Raw genomic sequence first — 26471 nt, 5'->3', positions numbered from 1 at the left:
TACCCCAAAACTTAGACTTAGTGACTTAAAAATCACAACATATATTTCTTTCTTTCTTTTTTTTTTTTTTTTTTTGTAGTTGTAGATGGACAGAATGCCTTTATTTTATTTATTTTTGTGTGGCGTTAAGGATCGAACCTAGTGCCTCACATGCTAGGCAAGCGCTCTGCCACTGAGCCCCAGCCCCAGCCCCACAACATACATTTCTTATCTTATAGTGTCTATGGCCAGAAATCTAGGCCTCAGCTCTGTCCTCTACTTAAAGGTCTCACAGCCTAGGCTTTGATTATCTCAAGGCTCAAGTGGGAAAGGATCTGCTTCTGAGTTCACATGGTTGTTGGCAACGTGATTCATTTCACTGTGGGTGGTTAACCTGGGGGGCCTCAGTTCCTTGCTGACTCTTGGCTGAAGAACACCTTGGGTTCCCTGCCCTGTGGGCCTCTCTCCCTGGCAGCATCAAACTATGCTTGTTGGGAAGGCAAGGAAGAGTGTTCCAGAATGATGGAATGTTTTATAACCTGATCATGAGCACAACCTTCTGTCTTCTTTATAATAAAGACACTCAGTCCAGCACACACTGAGGAGGCTGTGAGTATAAGGACAGAGTGACCAGTAGGGGCCATCTTTAAAGTCTTATCTACCATTGGCCCTTTTATGAATAAGAGTACCAACCCAGGTTAAAGTGATTTTATTATTGTTCTCCCAAGTAGTCTTTCTCTTTATTTAATTAATAAATTGATTTTGTGTGAGTTGCTACCTTCTCAGGATACATAATTAAAACAGTAATTCTGTTGTGTTTTTGTATTTTGTCCATGTTGATTTGTCAGTTATCACCTTGAATTTACTCATTTACATTTTTACAATTTTTCCTGTTTATAGATGTCTGGCTTTTGGATTTACAGTATAGAATAATTATAGGTAGCGTTATTTTTCTGTCCTGTTTTAAGATGACATCAAATTTATTTCCTTGGATTTCTTATCATCTTAAGTCTTTATTATACAATCTTTTATCAGCATTTTTTTAAGGCCACCTTGATTCTGAATATCCTACCAATAACCTACCTGTGTGAAAATCTGAGCGGGACCCAGTCACACCAGCGTGGCATACTAAGGAAGCCTTGGCCACTGGGAGGAAGTGCAATTCTGGGTGGTATCTACCACTTCTAGGAAGAAGAATCAAGATGAAAGGAAAAGAAAGCCTTTCGGCACAGCCTGCCAGATCATGCATGTGTCTTTGGTACTGTTAACTTTGTAAGGAGCAGCAGCTTTCTCCTGGGGTGGTAACAGGAGTAGGTGCCTCTCTCATGACTTCTTACATGGTGGGGGCAGGAGATCTGGGCAGTGTGCTGGGTGGGAGAGGGAAACAGGTACCATAAGGGAGTGTGATGGGGAGCACAGCCACGCACAAACTTAATGATGGCACCACGTGCCAAGAAGCGCATCTTTCACCGTGGGAGCATCAGAGTGCTTAAGACAAACCAAGATGGCTACACCACCAATGGGCAGTGTAATCTTGTGGGATCACTGTTATATGTGTTTCCTGGTTGACAGAAGCATCGCCACGCAGTGCGTGACTGTATTTATAGCTCACAGAGACATGCCCTGGGCTCCTCCAGGAGTTGCTAGGATAGTCACAAATTCCACCAAAGCAGGTTAGGGCTCGGGCCACAGAATCTGATTTTACTGTTCTAATGACCCAACTGGTGTGGCCAGGGGAAACACAGGTTATGAGGACCAAGAAGAACTCCTAACACCCCAGAGAAGCCATGGCCTGAGACCCTATCCCTTGGGGCAGGCAGTCTGCTCGCTTGAGGGAGGCACGCTCCTGTGGAACTGCACCCACAGCACCATTCACCAGCGTACCACTGCGTGCCAGCCTCTGTGCTGAGAGCCACTAAGTTATAGCCTGAAATCCTTACATCCCGACAGATGGGAGCAGCATCTGCTGTTGTACAGATGTGGAAACTGGGTACAGCATGCCTCAAGACTCGGAGCTCCTGTGAGACTGGACTAGGGTCAAGTACAAAGTGACCGGAAGGTTGCCTGGTGCTGCCGCACAGGGAACACTCGTTTGCTGCTGCTGGTTTTTCCTAACCCAGCAGATGTTTTAGTTAAAGGACTATAAAATAATGGCCCACATAAGGGAAATTGATTGCTCTAATCAGTGGAGTATTTGAGTAGTTTTTTACTCCTAAGAAGAAAAAGAAAGAAAAAGGTTTACTCCTTGTTCTAAGCAAACTTATATAGTATGTGGGAAGATATGAAAGAAATACATGAAAATTCATAATAGCAGGGAGCTTTGACAGGTGTGAGTGGTAAGAAAAATGCTGTGGAAGTGTGAAGGAGTGTGGTTCCTTGGGAACCAGGTTGTCAGGCATCATGATGGAGGTGCAGCGTGGGCTGGAGCTGCAGGGGAACAGGACGGCTTTCAGATGGCGGCAAGAGCACATGGCAGCACTGGATGGGGGAGCTTGTATGGAAGGTTCTAGACTGTCTTGCCTCCTTGTTTTGCTGTGTTCTGTCAGTGCATCTGTGATCTTATAAATGAAGTTTATTTTATTGTTCTATTCTAAAAGTAATGTTCATAACAACTCAAAACATGAGTAAAGGGAAAGCTGACAATAATACCCAGAGACAAAATACTGTTAATGTTTTATGTATTACTTGGTACACTGGTGTGTTGTATTCATATTACAAACATGATTTTATGTTTCTCAGTTTTTGCTTGAATTTATCTCATAAGTATTCTCTAATTATGGACTCTTTGTAAACATATAAGTTCCCTGTGACTCTGTTGCATACTGCTGAGCCAATACCCTACAAGCATTTCTCTAGTGTAGGGCAAAAACTTTAAAGTGAGTGAAGTTTGCTGAAAGCTCTTGCTTACCCAGAACAGCGTCTAAGTAATTCTGTAATTCTGGGACCTCATGGGAACCAGAAATTGGGAGCCAGCAGCATCAAGTCGTTCAACTGGCAAGTTGGTGAATGGGCCTCACACATTCTAGGCAAGCACTGTGCCACCCAGCTACATGGCAGACTTCTAAATGGAAGACAGAGAAACGAACAAGCCACAGGAACACACACTGTCTGCAAACAAGCAATGACGTCGTTTGCAGGCATCTTACTGAAACTGAGAAGGAAGGTCCTGAGTGAAGGAGGTGTAGCAAATGGAAAGCAGTAGACATTTGTTTATTCGCCAGCTGTTTGCTGAGAACTTGCTATATGCCAAGCAGCATCCTAGGCCTGTGAGTGAAGCGGGGGATTAGACGTCGGGAATTCTTATTCCCTTGGGCTTGCATTTTAGTTGGGAATGATAAATAGTAGCCACCCAAGAAGGTAACGTGCTATAAATGCCATGAAGAAAAATAAAATAGAGTAAAAGAAGACGGGAGGACCGTTAACTTGGAAAGAACGCTTAGGCCTGCCTCTCCCAAGGTGCAGCGCTGGGGCAAAGACCGTCGTGGGCGGAGCGTGAGCACTGCCATCTTGCTGGTGGCTGTGCCCAAGGTCGTGATGCCTCTCTGAGGCCACTCTGTATGGTCTGTTTCAGTGACCACAGAAACACACACACCAAGTTCCATAGCTCCGCTTTTTCTGAACCGTGCTTACAGTGGAGGCCCCATGCTCACGTGGGCTGAGCCGCGCGCGCGAGTGTTTTCCGTCTTGCTGGTGGTCTGTCTGCCATCTCTCCGCCTCTCTCCTGTCGCAGATTTCATTTGAACCTTGGTGTCCTTAACCCTCATTTCCTAAGTTCTTGCTAGTCACTTGTGAATTTCTTTTACCACAGGGGTTTTCAGATAACAGAACTCTCACAAATGGGAAGAAATTTTATATTCATTTTTATGTGTTTATGGACTTTATTTCTTTTCATTTAATTTGGGGTTTTGCTTGTCATTTGTCAGTCCATTTGCAATTTATTTGGGATTGTGGTACAAGGGTCTTGTCCTGGCACGTTTACTTCCCATGTAGCTCTGTCCTCAAAGTGTTTGTTGAACGACTTTTCCTATGAGCTGGTCACTTTTTAAGAACAGTGCCATTTTTGTAAATGCCTGGGTGCTTTCAAGAAGTCTCTTCTGGGGCTGGGGCTGTAGCTCAGTGGAACACGCTTGCCTGGCATGTGTGAGACACTGGGATCGATTCTCAGCACCACATAAAAATAAAGGCATTCTGTTCATCTAAAACTACAAAATAATTTTTTTAAAAAAGTCTCTTCTGGTAACTTAATTTGGCTGTTGGCTTATTTTGCTACTGCCTCACTTTCACAATTTTGTTTTATAGTACTTATCATCCCCAGTTTCCTTTTTCAGAATTTTTCTAACTGTGTCACATGCTTATTCCTGTAAATCAATATTAAAATCATGCATGTTCCAAAATACCTTCTTGCAATATTTATATTTGCTGCTTTTTAGAAAGGAATATTTTCTCCTCTACAAACAGGAATAATAGTAGCAGCTTTTAATGAGATCATTGTATGTGTTAAATGATAACATGAAATGTCGAATGTGATGTATCAACTCAGAGCCTGTTCTAATTCTACAGGAGGCTCTAAGATTTATTTGGGCCTACATAATTGCCGTTCATTTCTGGAGTTTCCTAGATCCATTCTGAAGGAAGAAAAGAAATAATTTTGGGTTAGTACCAATTTGGAAGTCAAGCCCACTAAAGGAAGTGAAGTGATAGCAGTGGCCAAGAAATGCCACCTTGCTGCAAATGATCTACTAGTGTTGACACGACACATGTCCCACAAGACCCTCCTCAGTCAGCCCACCTCTGCAGTGCCCACTCTGCAGAGCCATCAGCAGCCTGGGGCTCAGATCAATATGCGCAATCATATGTCACAACAGACTGGAATCTGTCACCAGTATCACTCAGCTTTGTAGAAGGACACAGGGCAGGAATCAGTGCATTGCCCTTGCAGCCACCTTGACAGTGCTTCCCAGCCCACGAGGACATTCAGCCAGGAGTGATGAGACCATGCAGTGAGTGAGGACCACCGCAGCATGGGAAGCTCAGCACAGCAACTCTTACTGGCTGCCCGCGTGCATGGCTCCCGAGGCCCATTGTGGATAGAAGAGTAACACAGAAGCACGTGTGTTGCCAAGGGCACCAATGCCAGCCTCAGGTAGAGGCTGGATTACAACGCTTGCCACTCCAGAAATATTTGGAGTCAAATTGCTAGTAAATAGGTTTTATTTGAAGCCAATGTTGAAGGAAATTAAAAGAAACGTATTGTTTTCAAAAATTTCATCTTCAAAATCTCCAAGGGCAAGCAAAGCTTTTAAAGAAGAAGAGACAGCTGAGTGAGACCCCAAAAAAGTACATATGCAGATTGAGTCACGTGTGCAAGACAGGCCTGGGAGGGAACCATCTCCTTCTCAGCCTCCTGCCTTCCGCGAGGCCTCAGATGGACTGTCTAGGCTGCAGCCCCCACAATCCAATCCCTCCACCTCGAAATATTCCTGCATTGACAGGAACTTTGGGGGACGCCTCATATCATGCCATAACCGCTCCCTCCCTAATCAGAATCTAAAACATTGGCCCTCTGCACCCAGCACAGGCGTCATCTCGATTCCAGGCTAGTAGTGTTTGTGCACTTAGAGCAAGTCCCTGACCCGAGCTGTGGTCCCTGTGTACCCCTCTTCCCGGGCGTGGCGTCTCAGCAGAGCCGTCCCTGTTTTCAGGTGTGCCTCCTCTCAAGGGTGCACTCACCAAGGTGGACATTTCCCTGTGTGTGTCTTCAGAAACCTGGCTGCTGCTTTCCCTGGTGCTGGGTTTGGAATAGACCCCCAGTGCAGACTGCAGCCTTCCCGAGGTTTAAGAGGCAGTAGATGCAGAAATACTGAGTATCACCAGTGGTGCATTTATCTCTAGCTGCTCCTTACACAAGGAATTCTGTCCTTCGAAAAGTACAGTGAAGGAGAAAATGGGAAAGGCTGTGTTTGTTCTTCCCTGAGAAAGAGACTTTCTAATTTCCTTCTCGTATACATCTGATCTAAGGAGAGGATTGTCTCTGCTCCTACTGAAAACCCTCCAGCAGTGGACAGTGGGGACATATGAAAGAATCAGGGAGAGGGGATTGTTTCTTTCTTTCCTTGTTCTACTAACATCTCCGTATGTTCTCAGCATGGAGGGCTAGAAGTAGAATTAACTTGGATATTAACAACTCTGTTGTAAGTTTTCATCAAAATTACAGTTCTGGCTGGTCATGGTGGCTCATGCCTGTAATTCCAGCAGCTTGGAAGGCTGAGGCAGGAGGATTGCAAGTTCAAGGCCAGTTTAGCAAGGCCCTAAGAATCTTAGCAAGACCCTGTCTCAAAATAAAATATAAAAAGGACTGGGGGTGTGGTTCAGTGGTAAAGCGTCCCTGGGTTCAATCCCCAGTACCCCCAAAGGAAAAATATGTATATAGTTATCATTCAATGATTCTCAGTAGGTACTTGATATAGTGTCTATGTCTTTTTTCTTTATGGGCACCTTAGAATGAGGGAATAGAGCAGTTAGTAGCTCACATGTGTCAGGCATTTGCTTTGTGCAAGGTGTGGTGATAGGCATTGTACACATCAACTTGTAATACCCATTTTAGGCAAGTACTACTGTTATTCCCATTTTGCAGTTTAAAAAATCAAATTGCACTTTCTCAAGGTCACACAACCAGTAAGGAACAGAGCCAATGTGGATCTCTTGTTTGGCCTCATAAGTCCACATTCTTCCCACACTATACTCTCATTTATTATTTGCTTGATATTTATTATCCATGATAGTTGTTAATATGCACAACAGGAATCCTGTGCATGCAGATAATGGAGTAACTTCATCTTCATGCATGCTGTGCTGGGGTTTTAATTTCAATCAATCTCTTCCCTTATTTTTCTAATTAAATGGTTGGTCTTGCTTTATGAGGGGAAAAGGTACACTTGGATTAGATTCATTTCTTCTGTGACCAGAATAAATTTCTCCTCGAGAAACTTTGTTGTTCTCTCTCTCTTTTTTTTTTTTTTTTTTTTTTTTTTTTTTTTTTTAATTTTCCATATTAGACTTCACTGTCTCTGGGCTCCAGCTGCCTCAAAGGCCCTGTCTGCTTTACAGCAGCAAATAATGAGGCAGGTGTGCCCGCCCCATGCAAAGCCCCCACCCCAGGCCCATATTCAGGTATCAGAACTGACCCAAGTCCAGATGGTTCTGCCTCGTCTGTCTTGCTCAGCTTCCCTCTGGATTCCCGCTGACCCTCACAGTGGCTGGCACTCAAGGCGGGTGGAGAGGATGGCAATTCTTCTTTCATTTTGAATCTGAGTGCTGCGTTCACTTGCCTGAATTTGTTTAGTTCTTTCTGTTGTAAAGTCCTTTATCAGAGTCTGTCTAGTCTCTGTGTGCAGGGTCTATTCTAGTCCCAAGGTCCAGGTCCTTTTTCTTATCTTCCCCAGTAAAATGTTTGGATTTGTAGCCTTCCCTTAGGACTGACTTATACTGAAAAACCATCTATGGATTTCAGAAATTTGACTTTATGATATAAAAATATTTCTTCAACTTTATTGAGATACTATTGATTCATCTTAAAATATCTTTTTCTTTCATGTAGTTCAGTTTCAAAGTGAACATACTTGTTTTTGCTAAAAATGTCATCACTGTGACTCCATCCTTTGGTTGTTTAACAGCAATTTTCATTTGCCTACAGGAGGATCTTGAAAAGCGAGCCTCCTTATCCACAAGAGATGAGCGCGTTAGCTAAAGACCTGATTCAGCGTCTTCTGATGAAAGATCCCAAGAAGAGATTGGGATGTGGTCCTCGAGATGCGGATGAAATCAAGGAACATCTCTTCTTTCAGGTGAAGTTTACTGAGCAGATGGATGGACTCTCACCCCTACTGTGTTCAGGCTGCTTGACATTCTTGGTGGGAGGAGTGAACACAGTCCCTCTTCAGGGGTCACTTTCTACCTGTTATCACTACATTGTACCTTAAAAATAAAAAGATGACAAAGACCCTTTAGAAAGGACTAGAATTCTACTTGAATAATTCTAAATGGTCCTTTTCCTCCCCAGGTGCGGCAGGAATGACCAATTATAATAGCATTCAATTTTCTCCATACCATGGATTAGAATTTCTAAGTAGTGGTTTCCATTTATGCCCTTGGGATTCTGGTATATGCACTAAGGACACTTGTTATATTTCTTGTTTTTTTTCTCAGTTCGGGAGCTATTATTGCCACTGTATTTCACCTTTATGTGGTGATTTTATCTCTTCCTCTGTTGGTAGGAGAAATCTTAAAAAATTAAAAAACTACACATCTACAACATACAGAGTTACTCATTTATATTCTTTGTCTCTGTGACTGTGTCTTAAAAAAAAAAAAACAAAAATAACTAACAATTCCATTCTACAGAGGACCATCCCAGCTGCAAAATGTAGTTTGCTCAGTTTATTACAGGAAAACATCAAAATATTAAGTAACTAAAAAAATTAAATTGACTGGCTAGTTGTTTCAGTCTAAATGGTCAATCCTGGATGACGTGCCTTGATTTCTAAAACTCTGAGCTTAAGGCTTTTAAGTAATTTCATCATATCAGCAAGTATAGCCTAAATATTTATAGTCTAAAAGAACAATTCAAGATTTTTTTATTCTTTGAGCTTTTATATTATCAAACAAATGAAAAGAGCATACCAAAATACAGAAAAAACTAGTCTGTCAAGTAAGCTTTCATATTGTTCCTCATTGCTTTTTAAATATAGAAAAGTATTCACTGAAAATTAAGACTGCCTCTGCATTTCTGTGCTCAGAAAAGAGCATGATTATTTCAGTTTCTTAGTGTAATCATTTAATATTGTATACCTTAAAGAAGTTCAGTAGCATCGTGAGAAATACATTTAGAATGAGGTGAACTTCTCATTATATGCATTTCATAAGTTCATGTGACTTGAAAAGGTTATTCTTTGAAAAGCTATTTCAAATATCTTATTCATAAATTTGACACAGAATTAACAATAGAATAAAATTCAAGAAACAATTCAAGCAAAATATCCCTGATCCTATTTTCCTAGGATCTTTTTCTCCATCGTTCCTACATTTTTGAATGTTGCCATTTCTTTCATATGAGAGGAATTTCTCTTTTTGATAGCTTGGAATAGTCATTTTAGATTACTTAATTGCTTTGGCTTTTAAATGATAGGGATGCTTTGGAAAAGACCAGAACTCTACTTGTAACCATCTAAACGGTCGTCTTCTCCAGAAATGGAACAAGGGTGGATCAGTTTTGTAGCATTCTCCTGCCAACAACGTATTTCTTTAAATTATACCTTTATTCTAAAAGTGTTTCTTAATGTATGTACAACAGCCAGTACAAATCACACGTGTATAGTGGAAAACATGACAGCCACACCAAGGGAAGAATCCTCACTAAAAATCAAGAGGCTGACTCTTCCACCACATATTGTATAAAAGGGTTAGTTCTTATTTCTGGGCCTAGGTTTCCCCCCAGATTATTTTAAAAGGATGAACTAATCAATCTCTAAAACCCATTCTAGCTAAAAACCAGAAGAGCTATATCTTAATGATTTTATTTTCATTGCCTCCATAGGGAGCATAACAAAAAGACATTTTATGTGATTGATTCAACTTAATGAATTTCATAACCAAGAGGTGCAGGTTTCACTTTTATCATCACTAAAGTCAGTGTGCATCTCATAGTAAACCTCATCTTACTATTCTGATCTATAATGCTTTTTTTCTTACTTAAAATAGTAGTTTACCTTAGTATCAGTGATGACATCTGAGATTTGAAAAAATAAGGTAAAAGGAGAATCTATAGAATTCAATGTGTATTATCTGAGGTTGTTTTAAGTGACAGAGGAGCATAAAGGAACAGCAGGGGGTTGAATTTGAATGATGTAAAACATGTCAATTAGCAAATGTGACAAGGGCAGAAAGGGGACTCAGATGTTCCCTTGGGGGAAATGAGAGGCAGTATGAACAGTCAAATGAGAAGAGTGGTCACACGAGTGTTACAGTATCACTCAAACTTACAAGCACGGTATCTACCTCCTAAGTAAACTTCTGTTCATGCCTTTAAGAAAAATAGTTTCAGGGCTGGGACTGTGGCTCCGTGGTTAGAGCACTTACCTAGCATGTGTGAGCCACTGGGTTCAATTCTCAGCATAAAAATAAATAAAATAAAAAGATACATCAACAACTAAAAAATTTTTTTTAAATAAGTTTCTTTTTAATCTGGAGGAAAAGAAGCATAGGGAACAGGAGTATTCTCAGAGTTAATATTCATATAAAGAGAACATTTTGAAGTCCTCTAATGCATTGTTTTGCTTTATTTTCTGTTAATTTCTTTGGAGCCTAACTCCTTTCTCAGAGGCTCAAGACAAGTCATTTTTCTGGTATCTCCCAGGGTGGAGCAGGGTGTCTTGGTGCCCCCAGAGGACACTGTGGGGCTCCTGGGGAGGGAAGGCACATGCTCACTCAGATACCGCATTGCCTGCTGGGACTCTCAGCAGCAGTTAGAAGAAAATGGACTCTTCCTTGAAAAAACAATTAAAGAAAAATCACTGACTTGAAACCTCTTATTTTAAGCCTCTCTCTCTATTAATTAAAATCCCAATCTATTTTTTTATTCATAGAAAATATATTTTGACTTTGTTGATTTCTACTTTGTACCAATTTTTTTCCTTTTTTCTTTAGAAAATCAATTGGGATGACTTAGCTGCCAAAAAAGTGCCTGCACCATTTAAACCAGTCATTCGAGATGAATTAGACGTGAGTAACTTTGCTGAAGAGTTCACAGAAATGGACCCCACCTATTCTCCCGCAGCCTTGCCCCAGAGCTCTGAGCGACTGTTCCAGGTAAGCTTGCGGTGCGTGCTATCTGTACACTGGCTGGGTGAGTTTTGGAGGAAAAGACCAGTTCTATTGGCATTTTGAAATCAGGGTTCTCCAATCTAGTCAAGATTATTAAGTATAGAGATATTTCACATTGCTAACTGAAGCTTATGATTTGCTCAAGAGCAGATAGTGTGTGTTTATTTTTTATATAAGTAACAGCTCTTTTTTACCTGAAATTTCATTTTTGTTCAGGCTTTTTTATAAAAATCACAATACTCTATTTATTCCTCTATTTGTGTAAAATATTCTTTAGTTCACAGTGTTATCTGATTCTTCATCTTCAGAGAATAATCTTAACTACTTTCCAACTCTTAGAAGAGACTTACGTTTAGAAAATGTTCTGAATCCGACTTAAGATAAAATACTCTTCCTGTTCATCGGCACCATCACTTCCTTCCCTGACTCCTGTACTTGCTTGTGGAGTGGGGCCATGTGGCCACGCGGAATGCATCCTGCTCATTCTGAGCTCTTAGCAGACTGAGCACTTAGACATTTGTTGATGGACTAGTCAGTGTTACAGCTTGAGCACTTTAGTCATCCATCGTTATATCACTTCTGGCTCACCACGTCATTCTGACATTGGATTTGGCCTCCTCCAAAATTCAATTTTAAATTTAGTTATTCTGAATAAACAGGAGTCAAATAACGGCCAAATTAGAAACAAATTTTAAGGAACCTCGTGATAGTTCTAGTTTGAAACACAGTAGTACTGGTACCATTGTTTAATGCCTTGATTGTATCTTTCTTGAGAAGTTAGTTGTGTTTATAAGCAAACTTCTATCAGCAAATGCAAAACAATTACAGATCTGAGTCAGGTTTCAGGGTGGGATAGGGAGGAAGTCTTTTTCTACCTTTTTTGAATTGGCTTAATTCTACCAGAAGATGGCATTGTCTCCTTCTGAAAAGCATTTTCCTAGTGAATTGAAATAATCCTGCGTTTTGGATTGCAAATAAAGTTAGAGTCCTCTCAATAAATATTTTAGTATTTTTAAAGAAAAAAACCATAGTCCTCTAGTCTGCTCTAACCTGCAGATTGTAAGTCCTTATCCTTCCCTTCTCTTTTCTAGGGCTATTCCTTTGTCGCTCCTTCTATCCTGTTCAAGCGCAATGCAGCTGTCATAGATCCTCTTCAGTTTCACATGGAAGTCGAGCGTCCTGGCGTGACAAACGTGGCCAGGAGCGCCATGATGAAGGTGCGTGGGCGTGGCTGCTCAGCTGTCAGCGAGACCAGGGTTCTCCAGTTCAGTCACTTTAACATTCACTCATCAACTGAAGAACACTTTTAGAAAATGTGTGAATAAAAGGAGAGAGCAATATTTGCCCTAGAAAATGATGTATATTAAGTAAATGCTGTAGATAAAAATAGAAACAAGCTAAAGTAAAACGAATTTTAGATTACAAATGTATTCCATTCAGATTTATGAATGTTAATAATTTTATATTGCTCTGTGGTTTAACTTATCCCTTGGTATTTCTAACCTTTTCTTAAGTTAAATGTTGGTTTCTCATCAGGACTCTCCATTCTATCAACACTATGACCTAGATCTGAAGGACAAACCCTTGGGAGAAGGAAGCTTTTCCATTTGTCGAAAGTGTGTGCACAAAAAAAGTAACCAAGCATTTGCTGTCAAAATAATCAGCAAAAGGTATGACCATTTCTAGCTGTCTTTCATGTGTATTGATCCTAGTCAATGGGTTCTATAAATTAAGAGGTTTTTATTGAAAAGGAAATGAACAGTGTGTTAAGGTTTTCTACCCACAGTCTTAACTACATGGCTCATTGGTTGATACCTTGTACTTCTAGTTCTAATAGATATTTTCTGATAAATAATCCATTTTAGACAGAAATCATCATCTGATATGCTTTTGAGATTGTTACAGGGAAACTTTCTTGTGACAGTGATACATTTAGTCAAACTTGCCTAGTGATCTCAGCTGCTAGTGCTATTTCTATTAGTTGTATGTTTCAAGTACCTTTCTCTGAAATTGTTTAGCAAGCTACTGGTAGCTTTAAGAGCCAGCTAGTTGTTTCAGTAACTGATTATTACCCTCATGACTGTCTATTTTTATTACCAAATTGTCAGGCAAATAGAGCATCCATCTCTTTGTATGACTAGCTCTTTTCTGACTCAAAGATAATAATTTTCTCCAGAAAAAGTCCTACTTTTCTGGGGTGGTATGATTCATTACTTTCATGGAAACTTCATTAAACCTCATTCTCATACTTTGATATGTGTATTCTGAGTGCACTGTAAATAAAAACAAAATTGGGGTTGGAGCAAAATTGCCATAAAAACTTGCTTGAAGAATCATGTAGATGCTAACTATTTCATCTTGCAGGATGGAAGCCAATACTCAGAAAGAAATAACAGCTCTGAAGCTCTGTGAAGGACACCCCAATATTGTGAAGTTGCATGAAGTTTTTCATGATCAGGTATTCACATGTTTTTTTCTCCTCTGTGTCCTAGTTCACATAGAAGGTTCCATTTCTCACCAGTTTTATTGGTATGGAGCATCACCTGGCCACTAGGAAGGGCAGAGAAACCACCCCACCCCACCCCACACACGCTCTTACCCACTCCCAAAACAGTTCCTCCTGCCATGTTGCTTTCCTCACTGTCATTACCACCTGTGCCAGGGAAGGAGGATGGGGACAGCAGCTCAGAGCACTGTCCCAGGCACAGGGCACTTGTTGCCAGGGCAGCTGCGCCTACCACCGTGCACGCTTCTTGGTACTTCAGCTTTCTGGTCACTTCTAGAGCAGAGCGTAGAGCCTTGAGCCCACTTCCTGCAAGCCAGAGGGCAAGCATAAGCAGAAGAGCAGGGCTGCTCCCTGCAGCTTCTCGCTTCAGAGGGCAAATTCTGCTCTCCCCAGCCTAGATCATGCTGCCCTCTTATCCACTCCCAGTCTTGCTGTCCAACAGAAAGCTGGGAAATGGGAAGGGACCACTGTGTTGGGTTTGTGTCACCTCTCAGCCCCTCCCCCTGCCAACTCGTGACTGAAATTGCCCCATTGCAGTCTTCTTTCCCCGAGACCAGGTGGAATGACATAGTCCTGCTCAAGACAACATGGAGGCACAGCAGCTAAAACCATCGCATATATGGTTTGCCCTGGTTTTACAAAGGAAGGCACTGAGGTTCTGAAGGATCATGAGACTTGCACCAAAATCGTACAACAGTTCAACGAAAATCTAGTAGGCAGAACCTGATCTGCAGTTCGGGGCTCTCCTCATTGTGATTCTGTGACATCCATGACTAGAATAGCGAGGACCCAGGTTTCTACTACATTGAAATTCCCTAAGTACCCAGGGCAAGAAAGATACCTCCCAGTGAGCTCAGGCAGCAGCAGCCATATTATCAAAACTATGATTGCTGCCATTTATAATCACGTACTTCCTGTGGCCCAGGTACCACACCAGGTGCTCTACATGTATCCCCTTGGTCAGTCCTTACCATACTCCATGCGGTGAGAACACAGAGACTCCCAGTTCACTAACAGGGTGTCGGAGTTTGTAAGTGGTAAGGTTGGATCTGAGTCCAGCCGTACAACATCAGAGCCCAGCAAGCTGTTAATTGTTTCACTCTACTGCCTGAGAGAAGTTAGAAACAGCCTGGTTTTTATGTCAGGCAGTGAGCACCCAAAAGTGGTATTATCCTCTCTACTTGCTCTTTGGTTCTCATAATCAGAAAAGGAAACCCTTGGAAGCAGTGACTTGGGGACTGCTCTCCCTGCTTCTCCACTGCCTCCCACGTCATTGAGTTACTCCATTCTAGAATAGGTAGTGAGTCCCCTGTTCACTAGAGCTGCACAAGAAGAAACTAAGAGTCAGGCGTGGGGCACACCTGTAATCCCAGCTACTCAGGAGACTGAGTAAGAGGTCATAAGTTCAAGGTCACCTGAGCAGTTTAGTGAGACCCTGTCTCAAAATAAAATATATGAAAAGGCTGGGAATACAGCTCAAGGCCAGAGTGCCTAGGCAAGGGTAAAGCCCTGGATTCAATCCCCAGTACCACTAAGAGGAGAGATGGAGCCTGGACAGCATCTGCTGATGTAGACCTACTGATCAAGGAATCAATGGGCGACCTTAGAAATCTCCCTCAGTGATTCTGCATCTGTGCCCCAACTATATCCCAGCCAGGACATTTGATCTCTGACTTCAGACTGATGTTGGATCTCAGAAACTACATTCCTAATTTTCTGTTTATGTCTGAAGTGAATTGTTTGCTATTTTTATATTCAAGGGTTACTAGAATATAAATCATCTCATAATATAATCATATATATACTAGTATAAATACATTATTATTCTAACGTGTGTAGTTGTTGAAATATACCTTAGATTTTCCCATGATGATGACATGGTTGCCTAGACCACCCCCATAACCGGATGGTCTTCTTTCTAACTGATGGGTAGCAGTGAGATTGGGTCTTCAGCCTTTGTGACAGTACGGTTCACTTTATGATCTGTGCTTTACATACTTTAAATTTTCTATTATGTTCAGAATAATATACTTGCAACTTTTATGGAGAAGTTTTTATGAGTTTGTTAATTCTGGCAGCATTTATTGAGTGATATTAGTGCTGTTGTACATAGTGCCTGAATCTGAATACTGACATGTTTTTTCCTAAACCATTTGTGTTCGTTTGAGAGCTGATATAAGTCCTTCCTCTCATCTTTATTGAAATATATGCAGAGCATGTAAATGTGTAACTTATAAAGTAGTTAATTAAGATGTTTCTGTAGAGATCAAAAGCAGTTACTTAAAAAAACACAGAAAATGAGTATGGATACTTGTAATACAATATCAGTAGGAACCCTGAATCTAGTCTTTTGTGTCCTAACATTATCAAACTGTACCTTTCTTATGAGGTAAATGTGTCATTAAATGGGCGTGCCAGGCCTCATGTGCACAGTTGATCAAACCTAGTTGATAATCTTCTAGATTATTTTTAACAGATGACTTCAGATTACTGTCATTACTTGGTTTAGAATGGAATTCAAATGACAGAATTAGTCAAGGAAAGGATATATGAAGATTTCCCTGAAGTACTTGAAATTTTCCATTACCAAAATAGAATTCTAAAAAAGCCACATTATCCCTCAGCTCTTTTCCCTAAAATTCAAAGATTGCTTGCTGGTGATTATTTAAATAAGGGATTACTTATACTTACTGATAATAGATAATAGTCAATAAATGTTTTACACACTAATAGACTTCTCCATTTCATTAAATCCCCCACATTATTCTGTTTTCTTTCGTAGCTGCATACTTTTCTGGTGATGGAGCTGCTGAATGGGGGAGAACTGTTTGAACGCATAAAGAAGAAGCAGCACTTCAGTGAGACGGAAGCCAGCTACATCATGCGGAAGCTTGTTTCAGCTGTCAGCCACATGCATGACGTTGGAGTGGTGCACCGCGACCTGAAACCCGAGGTATAAACCAGTGCGATCATTTTTATAATTCATCTGACATCACTATTAAATAGCCCCCAAGTGGTTGTGGAGTTTGGGGGGTTTGTTTCCCCAGAGCTATTAAGTAGATACTTGAAAATATCAGGGGCAACGGGAGGGGGTGTCTTTTCTATGTCATTCTGAAATAAATTTGTCCTTTTGATGTTTTGGTTTGTGTGGGATTTTGGGGGATTGTTTGTTTGGTTTTGGGCCAGCTGATCATCTTGAGGTTATATTTGTAAGTGTGAGAACCTTTTATGGAAAAAATACTTTTTGCAAGTATTGTGGACTAAAAATAGCAATGGAAAATTTTTGTAACAGAAAATAATATCCCTTCTGTATGTATTCCATTTTGCAGAGTTTTTTAAGAATATATTTTAAAAACTTATTTTTCACATTTGTGATCAAACTGATTAGTTCCTGAATGGGAGTGCATATGATTCTGTTGTACATACTTACACATAAAGCATTGTTTTGGTTTAGTAAGTTATGCCATCTTTGTATGGGCCTTTTGTGCTCTGACTAATATTTATAGAACTGTGTAGCAATGCAAAAGAAGCAGCTTTTAAAATATTTCTTCTTTTAAAAGGTTAATAAACAGGGTTCTTACTCAGAGGAATCCCTTTTTACCAAAAATACAAAAACTCCTTTTTGAAAATCAACAAAACAATAATGAAAATTGAAAAACAAAACCCAGTAATTTATAAGACGGGAATAGTGAATCATCCCTTGCCATGGGCACAATTATACATATTGCCTCTCTAAAACAGATCTTTATTTTTAGATCCCATGTGATTAGGGTACATTTTCAAATATATTTAAAATATTAATGTATTTGTTGTTTCTTTTTTGTTAACAACAAAAGAATATTTCTCTAAAACCACCGTTTTTGCCTTTTATTTAAGTATCTTTCATCATTAGAGGAAGAGGCCATCTTAAAAATGGAAATCTGTACATTCAAATATACAGTCATCCTTGTGACTCTGTGGAGGACTAGTCAGTCCCAGGACTCCCACAGACACCAAACTCCAGGGGTGCTCAAGTCCTTTATATAAAATGGTCTGTTGTTTGCATATAACCTATACACATCCTCCCGTATACCTTAATTCCCCTCTAGATTGTTTATAACACCCAATGCAATGTAAGTGCTATTTAAATAGTTATATGATACTGTTTAGTGGACTTGGCAAGAAAAGTCTGTCCATGTTCAGTACCACTGCACTTTATTTTAAGTTTTGATCCATGGATGATTGAACCTAAAGTTATAAAATTCAGTGCAGGGCTGGGGCTGTGGCTCAGTGGTGGAGCACCTGCCTGGCATGTGTGAGGCACTGGGTTTGATGCTCAGCACCACATATATATAAATAAGTAAATAAAGATCCATCAACAACTAAAAACCAATTTAAAAAACTCAATGAACATGGAGAGGTGACTGTAATTGATTATTCCTTTAATGTATTTAAACTTGTGTGTACCTTCTATTAATTATTCATATTACTAGCGATTAATCCGAAGTGCATTGTATTTGATGAACTTGCCACTCTGTAGGCTCCCCTCTGCTTCCCTCATCCTGGTTCTCTCCCTCCCACACAACGCCCACTGAAAATATGGTGCTCTGTACATTGGAGATTAGCTGTCTATTTTTAAATGTGAAAGCACACCACTTAAATGTTTTCTTGATAGACAGCGAACAAGCATGTAGTTTTTTTAATGGAAAAGAAGATCTGTTCCATGACTGTATAGAATTCATTTTCACATGTTTTATTCTTTGATAACTGGCCATCTGTCATCTCATGAGTCTGAAATGAGGCAGTGGTCCTTTGCAGCAGAATTTAAAGTTGCTTTCCTAATTCCTCAATAAAAAGATAACTTTTTTTAATACTGGGGTATGAATCTGGGGGTACTTAACCACTGAGCCACATCCCCAGCCCTATTTTATATTCTATTTAGAGATAGGGTCTCACTGAGTTACTTAGGGCCTCACTAAGTTGCTGAGGCTGGCTTTGAACTCGAGATCCTCCTGCCTCAGCCTCCTGAGCTGCTGGGGTTACAAGGCATGCACCATCACACCTGGCTTAATTTTCTTATTTGTTATAAGCCTTTTTCTTTCATTTGGAATGAAACAGAATTGTCAGATTACTGAGGACATTCTACCAGTTATAGTCTTAAATCAAACTAGATTTTTAAATAATGAAAATGTACCTTTGAACTAGCATCTTCATAATCATGTAGCTTTCACTTGGACTCTTAAATGGCACAGTATATTATTTCCAAAGCAAAAGTTTAATCCCTTTCCAATGTGGCATTTTAAGATCTGATTGTATATCTTTTTGTCATGGTGATGGAGCATTCATTTCTGCATAGAGAAAATCCTAAGTTCTAGGTGAGAGAGAATCAGATAAATTTAGAAGCCGGCTGACATTCTTCATAGGCTGCTTTGTGTTTTTCAAACTGGTCCCATCTTCTTGGAAGATTAAGAAAAGTTGTATCTATCACGTTAGTTTCAGGCAGAACTTGGAATGAGGCTGAAAGGGCATTGGCCGCTTACTTCCTGATCGTGCACCCGCACACTCCCCCTGCACGCGCCCCACGCACAGCTGTCTCTAACGCTGTGGAAGAGTTGGTGAGCAGGGTGCTCCAGTTCTACCTGCTCAGGAATAGGAGGAATGGATTAAAGTCATCAAATTAAAGTGAATGCCACAGTCCCTCATTTTCTCCACTTCTAAAACTAAGATGGAGAGGTCGTTTGCCAATCTTAGTATGGAATAAACTCAAGTCACTTCCAGAGACTCAGCAAGCAGGCACAGTTAGGAGGGCCAATACGCTCGCTGCCCTGGGCAGCATGTGCCTGGCGCTACGGGGGCCTCAGGTGTTGTTTGCCAAAGACTTCTCCCAAGCAAATATTCACACACCCAACTGTGGCTTCACTTGTCACAAATCGAAGATTAAGCATTGTTTGATAGAAGATTTAGGAGAACTTTACATTTTTTGTTTTTCTTAATTCCCACTTTACTCATTTTCAACTTCTAAGTGAAAGGCTTAAAAGCTTTTTCTTTGCATCAGTGAAAGTTTCTGTCATGTCTCCTATTTCAGCCGGAATAGCATTAGCAAAGCAAATGACGTTCTAGCACTGGGAAGAATATAACCCATATAAAGGCATAGTGGATTTTGTTAGGACGTCTAAAGACAGTAGAGTCAGATTCACTCACTTTAGGTACTAGCTTGACGTGCATATTAGAACAGTTAGCATTTATTAAGCAGGTGGCAAGCACCAAAGTGGTATAGTAAAGCCTTAACAATTTAGAAGACTTAATGAAGTAATGATCCAAATAACCATGTTGTCTGAATATTTGAGGCATATCTGAACATTTAAATATGTTTAACTATTAACCGTTTTGGAGAAAGTGTTTCTGAATTAACGGTTGTGGAGAACATGTTTCTCCACCATGTTTTCTTTAATAGACTAAGCTAAATATCATATAACTGTTTTAGTTACACCTTTATTCAGTGAACAAATATAGGCATACCTCAGAGATATTGAGGTTGGTTGCAGGCTACCCCAATAAAGCAAATATTGCAATAAAGCAAATCACAGGGTTTTTTGTTTCCCAGTGCATATTAAAGTTATTTTTATTCTACACTATAGTCTACTAAGTGTACAATAGCACTGTGTCTGAAAAAGCAATGTTCATACCTTAATTTTAAAATAATTTATTGCTAAAATTTTAACTGCCTTCTAAACTAGTGAGTTCTCAAGTTTTGCTGGTGGAAGGTCTTGCCTGGGTATTGATAGCTGCTGCCGATCAGGGTTAAGGTCACTGTGGCAGTTTCTTAAATAAGATAACAATGAAGTTAGATGTACTGATTAACTTTTCCTTTCTTGAAACGTTCCTCTGTAGTGTGGGATCCGCTTGATAGCATTTTACCCACAGTAGAACTTCTTTCAAAGTCATGGTCCATCTTCTCGAGCCCGCCCCTGCTTTATCAGCCAAGCTGTGTCTTATTCTAAACCCTTTGCTGTCGTTTCAACGGTGTTCACAGCGCCTTCGCCAGGAGCCAATTCCAGCTCCAGAAACCACTCTCTCTGCTCATCCAGAGGAAGCAGCTCCTGTGCCTTCACGTTGTGTCGTGAGAGGGCCGCGGTTTGGTCACATCTTCAGGCTCCCTTCCTGTTCTAGTCCCAGCAGTTTGGTCACATCTTCAAGCTCCCTTCCTGTTCTAGTCCCTTGCTGTTTCCACCACATCTGCAGTTGCTTCCTCCACAGTCTTGAGCCCCTCAAAGTTCAAGTATGTGGAATCGACTCCCAAACTCCTCTTCAGGTTCACATTCTGTCCTCCTCCCAGGAGGACAAATGCACTCAGTGGTGTCTAGAGCGGTGAATCCTTTCCAGAAGGTTTCCAGCCTGCTTTGCCCAGATCACTCAGAGGAATCACTACCTGCGACAGCTGGAGCCTTACAAAATCCGTTTCTTAAATAACAGGACTCGAAAGTCAAAATCGCCCTTGTTCCCCGGGCAGGACGGGTGTGTGCTGACAGGCATGGGACCAGCACTCACCTCGCGGTGCGTCTCCATCAGGGCTCTTGGGTGACCAGGCGCGGCGTCGATGGGCAGCACCGTTTTGAGAGGAATCTTTTTCTGAGCAGTAGGTCTCAACAGTGGGCTTAAGATATTCAGTAAGCCATGTTGTAAACAGACGTGCTGTCACTCAGCTTCATTGTCCCATAAGTGGAGAACAGGCAGAGTAGGTTTAAGGACCCAGAACTTTCAGCATGATAAATGAGCAGTGGCTTCAACTTCAAGCCACCAGCTGTATCAACCCTGAAGAGAGTCACCTGTGCTTTGAGCTCTGAAGCCAGGCATCAACTTCTCTTTGGCGATGAAAGTCCTAGATGGCATCTTCTTCCAATAGCAGGCTGTGTAGTTTGCATTAAAAATCTGGTTTTTGGCATCACTGCCTTCGTCAGTGATTTGGGCAGGATCCTCTGGGTGACTTACTGCACCTGCTGTTTGACTTTGCACTTTCATCTTGTGGACATGATCTTTTCCTTCAACCTCACAAACAGGACTTCCAGCTTCATACTTGTCCTCTGTAGCTTCCTCACCTTCTCAGTCTCCAGAGCATGGAAGAGCGCTGGGGTCCAGCTCTGGATGAGACTTCGGCTTATGGGAGGGTCATGGCTGAGTTGATCATCCGTCCAAACCACTAAAACTTTCTCCCTGTCGGTATTAAGGCTGTTTCACTTTCTAGTTTGTGTGTACTGGTGTCACGCTTCTGATTTACTTCAAGGACTTTCTCTGTGCATTCACGTCCCAGCTGACTGTTTGGCCCAGGAAGCCTACTTTTGAGCTTATCTCAGCTTTCAACATGTCTTCCTCACCAAGCTTAATCATTTCTAGTTTCTTATTTAAAGTGAGAAACATGACCTTTCCATTCACTTGAACACTTGGAGGCCATGGCAGGGTTATTAATTGACCTAATTTCAATGTTATTGTGTTTCAGAGACTAGAGAGGCCTGAGGAAAGGGAGAGAAACAGGAAACGGCACAGTCAGAATACACAGGACATTTATTGATTAACTTCATCTTCTTATATGGGTAGTTCATGGTGTCCCCCAGACAGTTACAATAGCAGCATCAAAGAGGACTGATCAGTGTAACAGATACAATAATAATGAAAAAGCTTGGAATATTGTGAAAATTACCCAAAGACACAAAGTAAGCACACTGTTGTGAAAATAGTGCTGAGAGACTTGTTCAACCCAAGGCTGCCACAGGTCTTTCTTTCTTTTGTTAAAAATGCATTATCTGGGCTGGAATGTAGCTCAGTGGTAGAGCTCTTACCTAGCTTGTGTGAGGCCCTGAGTTCAATTGTCAGCACCACATATAAATAAATAAAATAAAGGCCCATCAATAACTTAAAAAGTATTTTTTGAAAATTGCATTATCTGAGCCAGGCACAACAGTGCACACCTGTAATCCCAGCTACTCAGGAGGCTGAGGCAGCGGGGTGACAAGTGCCAAGCCAACCTGGACAACTTGGGAAGATCCTGTCTCAAAATTTAAAAATTTTTAAAGGGCTCAGTGGTCGAGGGTACCTGGGTTCAGTCTCTAGTACTGCACACCCCAAAAAAAAAGCCCCAAAACTTGTAAACACAAAAGAATGAGGTATCCGCCAAGAGCAATAACATGAAGCACAATCAAATGAGGAAGGCCTGTACTTACCAAAGCACCTACTTTAAGACTAGGGACACCGAGTCCCCACCCTTATGAAATTATGGTCTAGTGTATCAGGACATTAAACTGAAAATACAGAGTTGATAAGTGCCAGGAAGACAAAACAAACCAGGCTATGAGAAAACATGAAAAGCTCTCATTTCAGTTGGGTGAATGGTTAGGGTGGTATCCCTCGGGGGCTGGGTTGGGAGGTGGTCTTGGAAAGGAGGTCACAGAGGAAGTGGCAGACAGACTCAAGCCAAAGGAAAAGAGACACATGCAGTCGAAAAGTGTCTCACCCAACATTGTAAAATGGAAATAAGACAAAAAAGCATAAAAAAAGAGAGCAACTGTACATTGACATCCAGCCCCCATGCCATCCCTGTGAGACTCTCCCTCTGCATAAACTGCTCTGTGAACAGGATCAGCAGATCCTCTGACATTTCAATGAGAAACCAACGGAAGTATTGGTATCTTGCAGAATTTATTATTCACTGATGAAAATGATAATTTGGAAATTAAAGTTATCGATTTCGGGTTTGCACGCCTCAAGCCGCCTGACAATCAGCCCCTGAAGACCCCGTGCTTCACCCTTCATTATGCAGCCCCAGAACTCTTGAATCACAATGGCTATGATGAGTCCTGTGACCTGTGGAGCTTGGGTGTCATCTTGGTGAGTGTCACAGAAGAGCCACTAAACCTGGTCAGGTCTTAGGTGTCCTCTGCACTTTTCTCTCTTTGCTGTTTTTCTTCAATTCGTGAGCGGAAAAAAATGGCCGATTGGTTTCTTTTCTGTACAGCCAATTAGAAGGCCTATCAAAGAATATGTCCCTTTCTTAAAACTTGGATTAGAGAAAATGTTAGATTTGGGTTTATTTTGAAATGTTTAAGTTGCCTGTTTCATATGAATGAATTATATGGTATTTTTTTTAAAAGAAGCATGAGTGTATTTTTCATAAGACATATCAGTTATAATGTGAAAATAGCAGAGTGACTCATTAATACAAAAACACTTTCAAAAATTATGTGAGATTTCAGACTAAAAATGTAATTAAAATCATTTAGGATAAATCAACAGATTAATAAATCGAGCTAGAAATACTTATGGTAATTTGTAGCAATCATGTAAGCCTGCTTTTTACAAAGTGTGCCTAGATGATATAATCGGAAAATGAACATTAAGCTGGAAAAAAATCTGAGCATGTTTTGACCTCAAAATAGCATTACTTTTTCTGCAGGTAATTCATCATACATGATCTTAGAGGGAAATTTTGAGATAATACAGAAAGATGCAAGAAACAAAGTGAAAATCGCTCCTAACCTTTTCATTCAAAGATGATGCTGAGCAAGCGCCCCTTGCCCTCTGTCCCCCTGCTGCAGTGTATCTTCCATGTTGTTATATGTGGATGTGGATGTGGAATTTTTAACAAGTGAGCTTCTATTATACATGTAGTTCGATTCTCTGAAATTTCTTTAACCATTTAGCATTTTTCCTGTTTTTCAGTAATTATAAACTATAGGAATAAGTACTTTATATATCATGTTTGCATTTGTCCCATTTTTCCTTAGAATGGATTCCTAGGGAGGGTTGCATCTTTATTTTAACATGGATGCCTAGATTCCCTGCTAGAAGATGCACCAGGTTATGTTCCCATCAACTGTATGCAGGAACACTGGATGCTTTCAGTTTCAATCTTAAATTACATCCCACTGTTCTTATAATTAGCATGTATTTCTTTGATGAATATTTGCTCTCAGCATCTTTTCATGCATTTGGACATTTGTATTTTCTCAGTTAATGAATTGCTCTTTATGAGCTTTGCTCATTGGCCTGTGGGGAGATTTTTCCTACTTAATCCTAAAGGTCTGTTAAGGATTTTAATGCTTTGTCTGCCATCAATATTGGAGATGTTTTTCTGGATTACCCTTTGTTTGAAAACTTTGTTTATAGTAATAAGGAATTTTAATTTTGTTTTCAGAGGAGTTTATAAATAGAGAAGGTCTTTTCCCCATGTACTAAGTAAGCCATGTCAGCCTTTCCCTGTGTGGTATGTGGCTTTGATGTCAGACTGTCACTCCATCCCTGCCCTCAACCCAAGATTTTAAAAGTATTCTCCTAAGTTCCCCCTCGCATTTCTCTGTTTTATTTTTGTACTTCAATCTGCACTCCATCTGGGATTTATTTTGGTGTCAGTTGTCTTCCTCCAATGGCAGCCACTTGTCCCTACAGGATGGTTCTTTATTTTAAGCTTTATGTGATTTTCATCTGAGCACTTTTAAATCAGTTATCATTTTTAATCTAACATTTATGAATAGGATTATTTTTAGTAAAAATAAACAACTGTGAAAACAAAACTAGTCTAGGTCGGAGGAGTTTTATGGACTTAAATTGATGACATTTCCATTAGTAGCAATGACTTTAAAAATTTGATGTAAATAAGAAAGAGCCTTTTATTTTTAGTATTAATTTTCTTTTCCATTGTTAAAGAAACTTCCATTTAAATCTAGGCCAATTATGACCAGCAGGCTTTTAAGGTTTGAGTCTTAGACGTGCACACAGGTATCGTAGAGCCCAGGTGTTACTTCTAGGAGAGGAACTTTCCATAAAGGTATGGATGGAAGCAGTTCTGCCCCCCAGATCTGATTACCAAATTTCAAGAAAAACAGAGGATATGAAACAGTCTAAATGTCAAGACTGTGGGCAGTTCTAGAAGCCAACATATTTTTCTTATAGTTCCCATTTCTTTTAATATCCATGTTTTTACAGTTATAGTTGAGTATGACTGCAGTTGTATATTGTGCCCACACCTAACATGATACTAGATTTGATTCATATCTTGCTAGGAAGGCTTACTAATGTTCCCATGAGGGAATATTTGCCGTGCCCTTATTCCTCATATCGTCTGATTGCTTGTACCAATTGACTCTGATGAACTGTTATAAATAATCTTGAGTGAATATCTATATTCGGATAATTTTCATAGTTTCTGGATTAGAAGGTGTTAGTGTCTCAGAAATGAGATTATTTGGTTAGTTACTTGTTTGATTTTTATTATTTTTTTATTATTTTGGGGGTTAGAATTTTTCATTTGTTCTTTTTAGATATACATGACAGTAGAGTGTATGTTGACATTATATATATGTGGAGTATGACTTATTCTAATTAGGATCCCATTCTTATGGTTGTACATGATGTGGAGTTACACTGGTCGTGTATTCATATATGAACCTAGAAAAGTTATGTCATCCCACTGTCTTTCCTATTCCCATCCCCCTCCCTTCCCTTCATTCCCCTTTGTCTAATCCAATGAAGTTCTCTTCTTCCCTCCTGCCTTGTTGTACATTGGTATCGCATATGAGAGAACATTTGGAAGTCCACAACTTAAGCAATAAATTGTAAGAAAAGATAACTTGGAAACCTACAGGTTAAAAGACACTTCAGAAACAATGTTTGCATTTTACTTGAATCTTGATGCAAGCAAAATCTAAATTCTGTTTATTGAATTCAAATTCTAAATGTAATTCATACAAGTGTTATTAAAATACATATACAATATAACACAATGAGATTGAACAAAGAAATGACTGCTAATTTTTTTAAGCATAATAATGGTACTGTGGTTATAAATTTAAGTCTTGCTTTTTAAAGATACAAGATGAAAATGAAAAAAATTAACACCTACTTTAAACTGTCAAAAAAAGAGAAAGCTTTCGTAAATGAATGTATATCTCCAGACATCTAGAATACAAAGCCTGAATTATCCCACAGCAAGCACAAAATTTATTTGGAATCTCCTGATTTACCTTAGAAATGTATGACCCTTTTGCATTTTGTATCTAATAAATATGAATGTGGGTATTTTATTATGAAAATAAACTATTTTGCCCTCACTAAGTAAAATAAATACTCTAAGAAAATATAT

At 40.1% G+C, this 26471-nt stretch overlaps 1 protein-coding gene across 2 annotated transcripts in view; it reads left to right on the top strand.

Moving 5' to 3' along the window:
* Rps6ka5 (ribosomal protein S6 kinase A5) overlaps nucleotides 1–26471 on the top strand; it is a 162115-nt gene that overhangs the window by 126978 nt on the left and 8666 nt on the right. For both annotated transcript variants that reach the window (XM_047540805.1, XM_047540806.1), the window contains exons 8-14: nucleotides 7673–7823; nucleotides 10681–10842; nucleotides 11949–12074; nucleotides 12394–12527; nucleotides 13222–13315; nucleotides 16146–16316; nucleotides 23030–23221. In XM_047540805.1, coding sequence (XP_047396761.1) covers nucleotides 7673–7823; nucleotides 10681–10842; nucleotides 11949–12074; nucleotides 12394–12527; nucleotides 13222–13315; nucleotides 16146–16316; nucleotides 23030–23221 — 1030 coding nt within the window. The remainder of the gene's footprint in view (nucleotides 1–7672; nucleotides 7824–10680; nucleotides 10843–11948; nucleotides 12075–12393; nucleotides 12528–13221; nucleotides 13316–16145; nucleotides 16317–23029; nucleotides 23222–26471) is intronic.

Source organism: Sciurus carolinensis, chromosome 2, assembly GCF_902686445.1.
Source record: "Sciurus carolinensis chromosome 2, mSciCar1.2, whole genome shotgun sequence".
In the NCBI taxonomy this organism is placed as follows: domain Eukaryota; kingdom Metazoa; phylum Chordata; class Mammalia; order Rodentia; family Sciuridae; genus Sciurus; species Sciurus carolinensis.
Note: the sequence above shows the minus strand (reverse complement) of the source record. Positions and strands in the feature narration are given on the sequence as shown.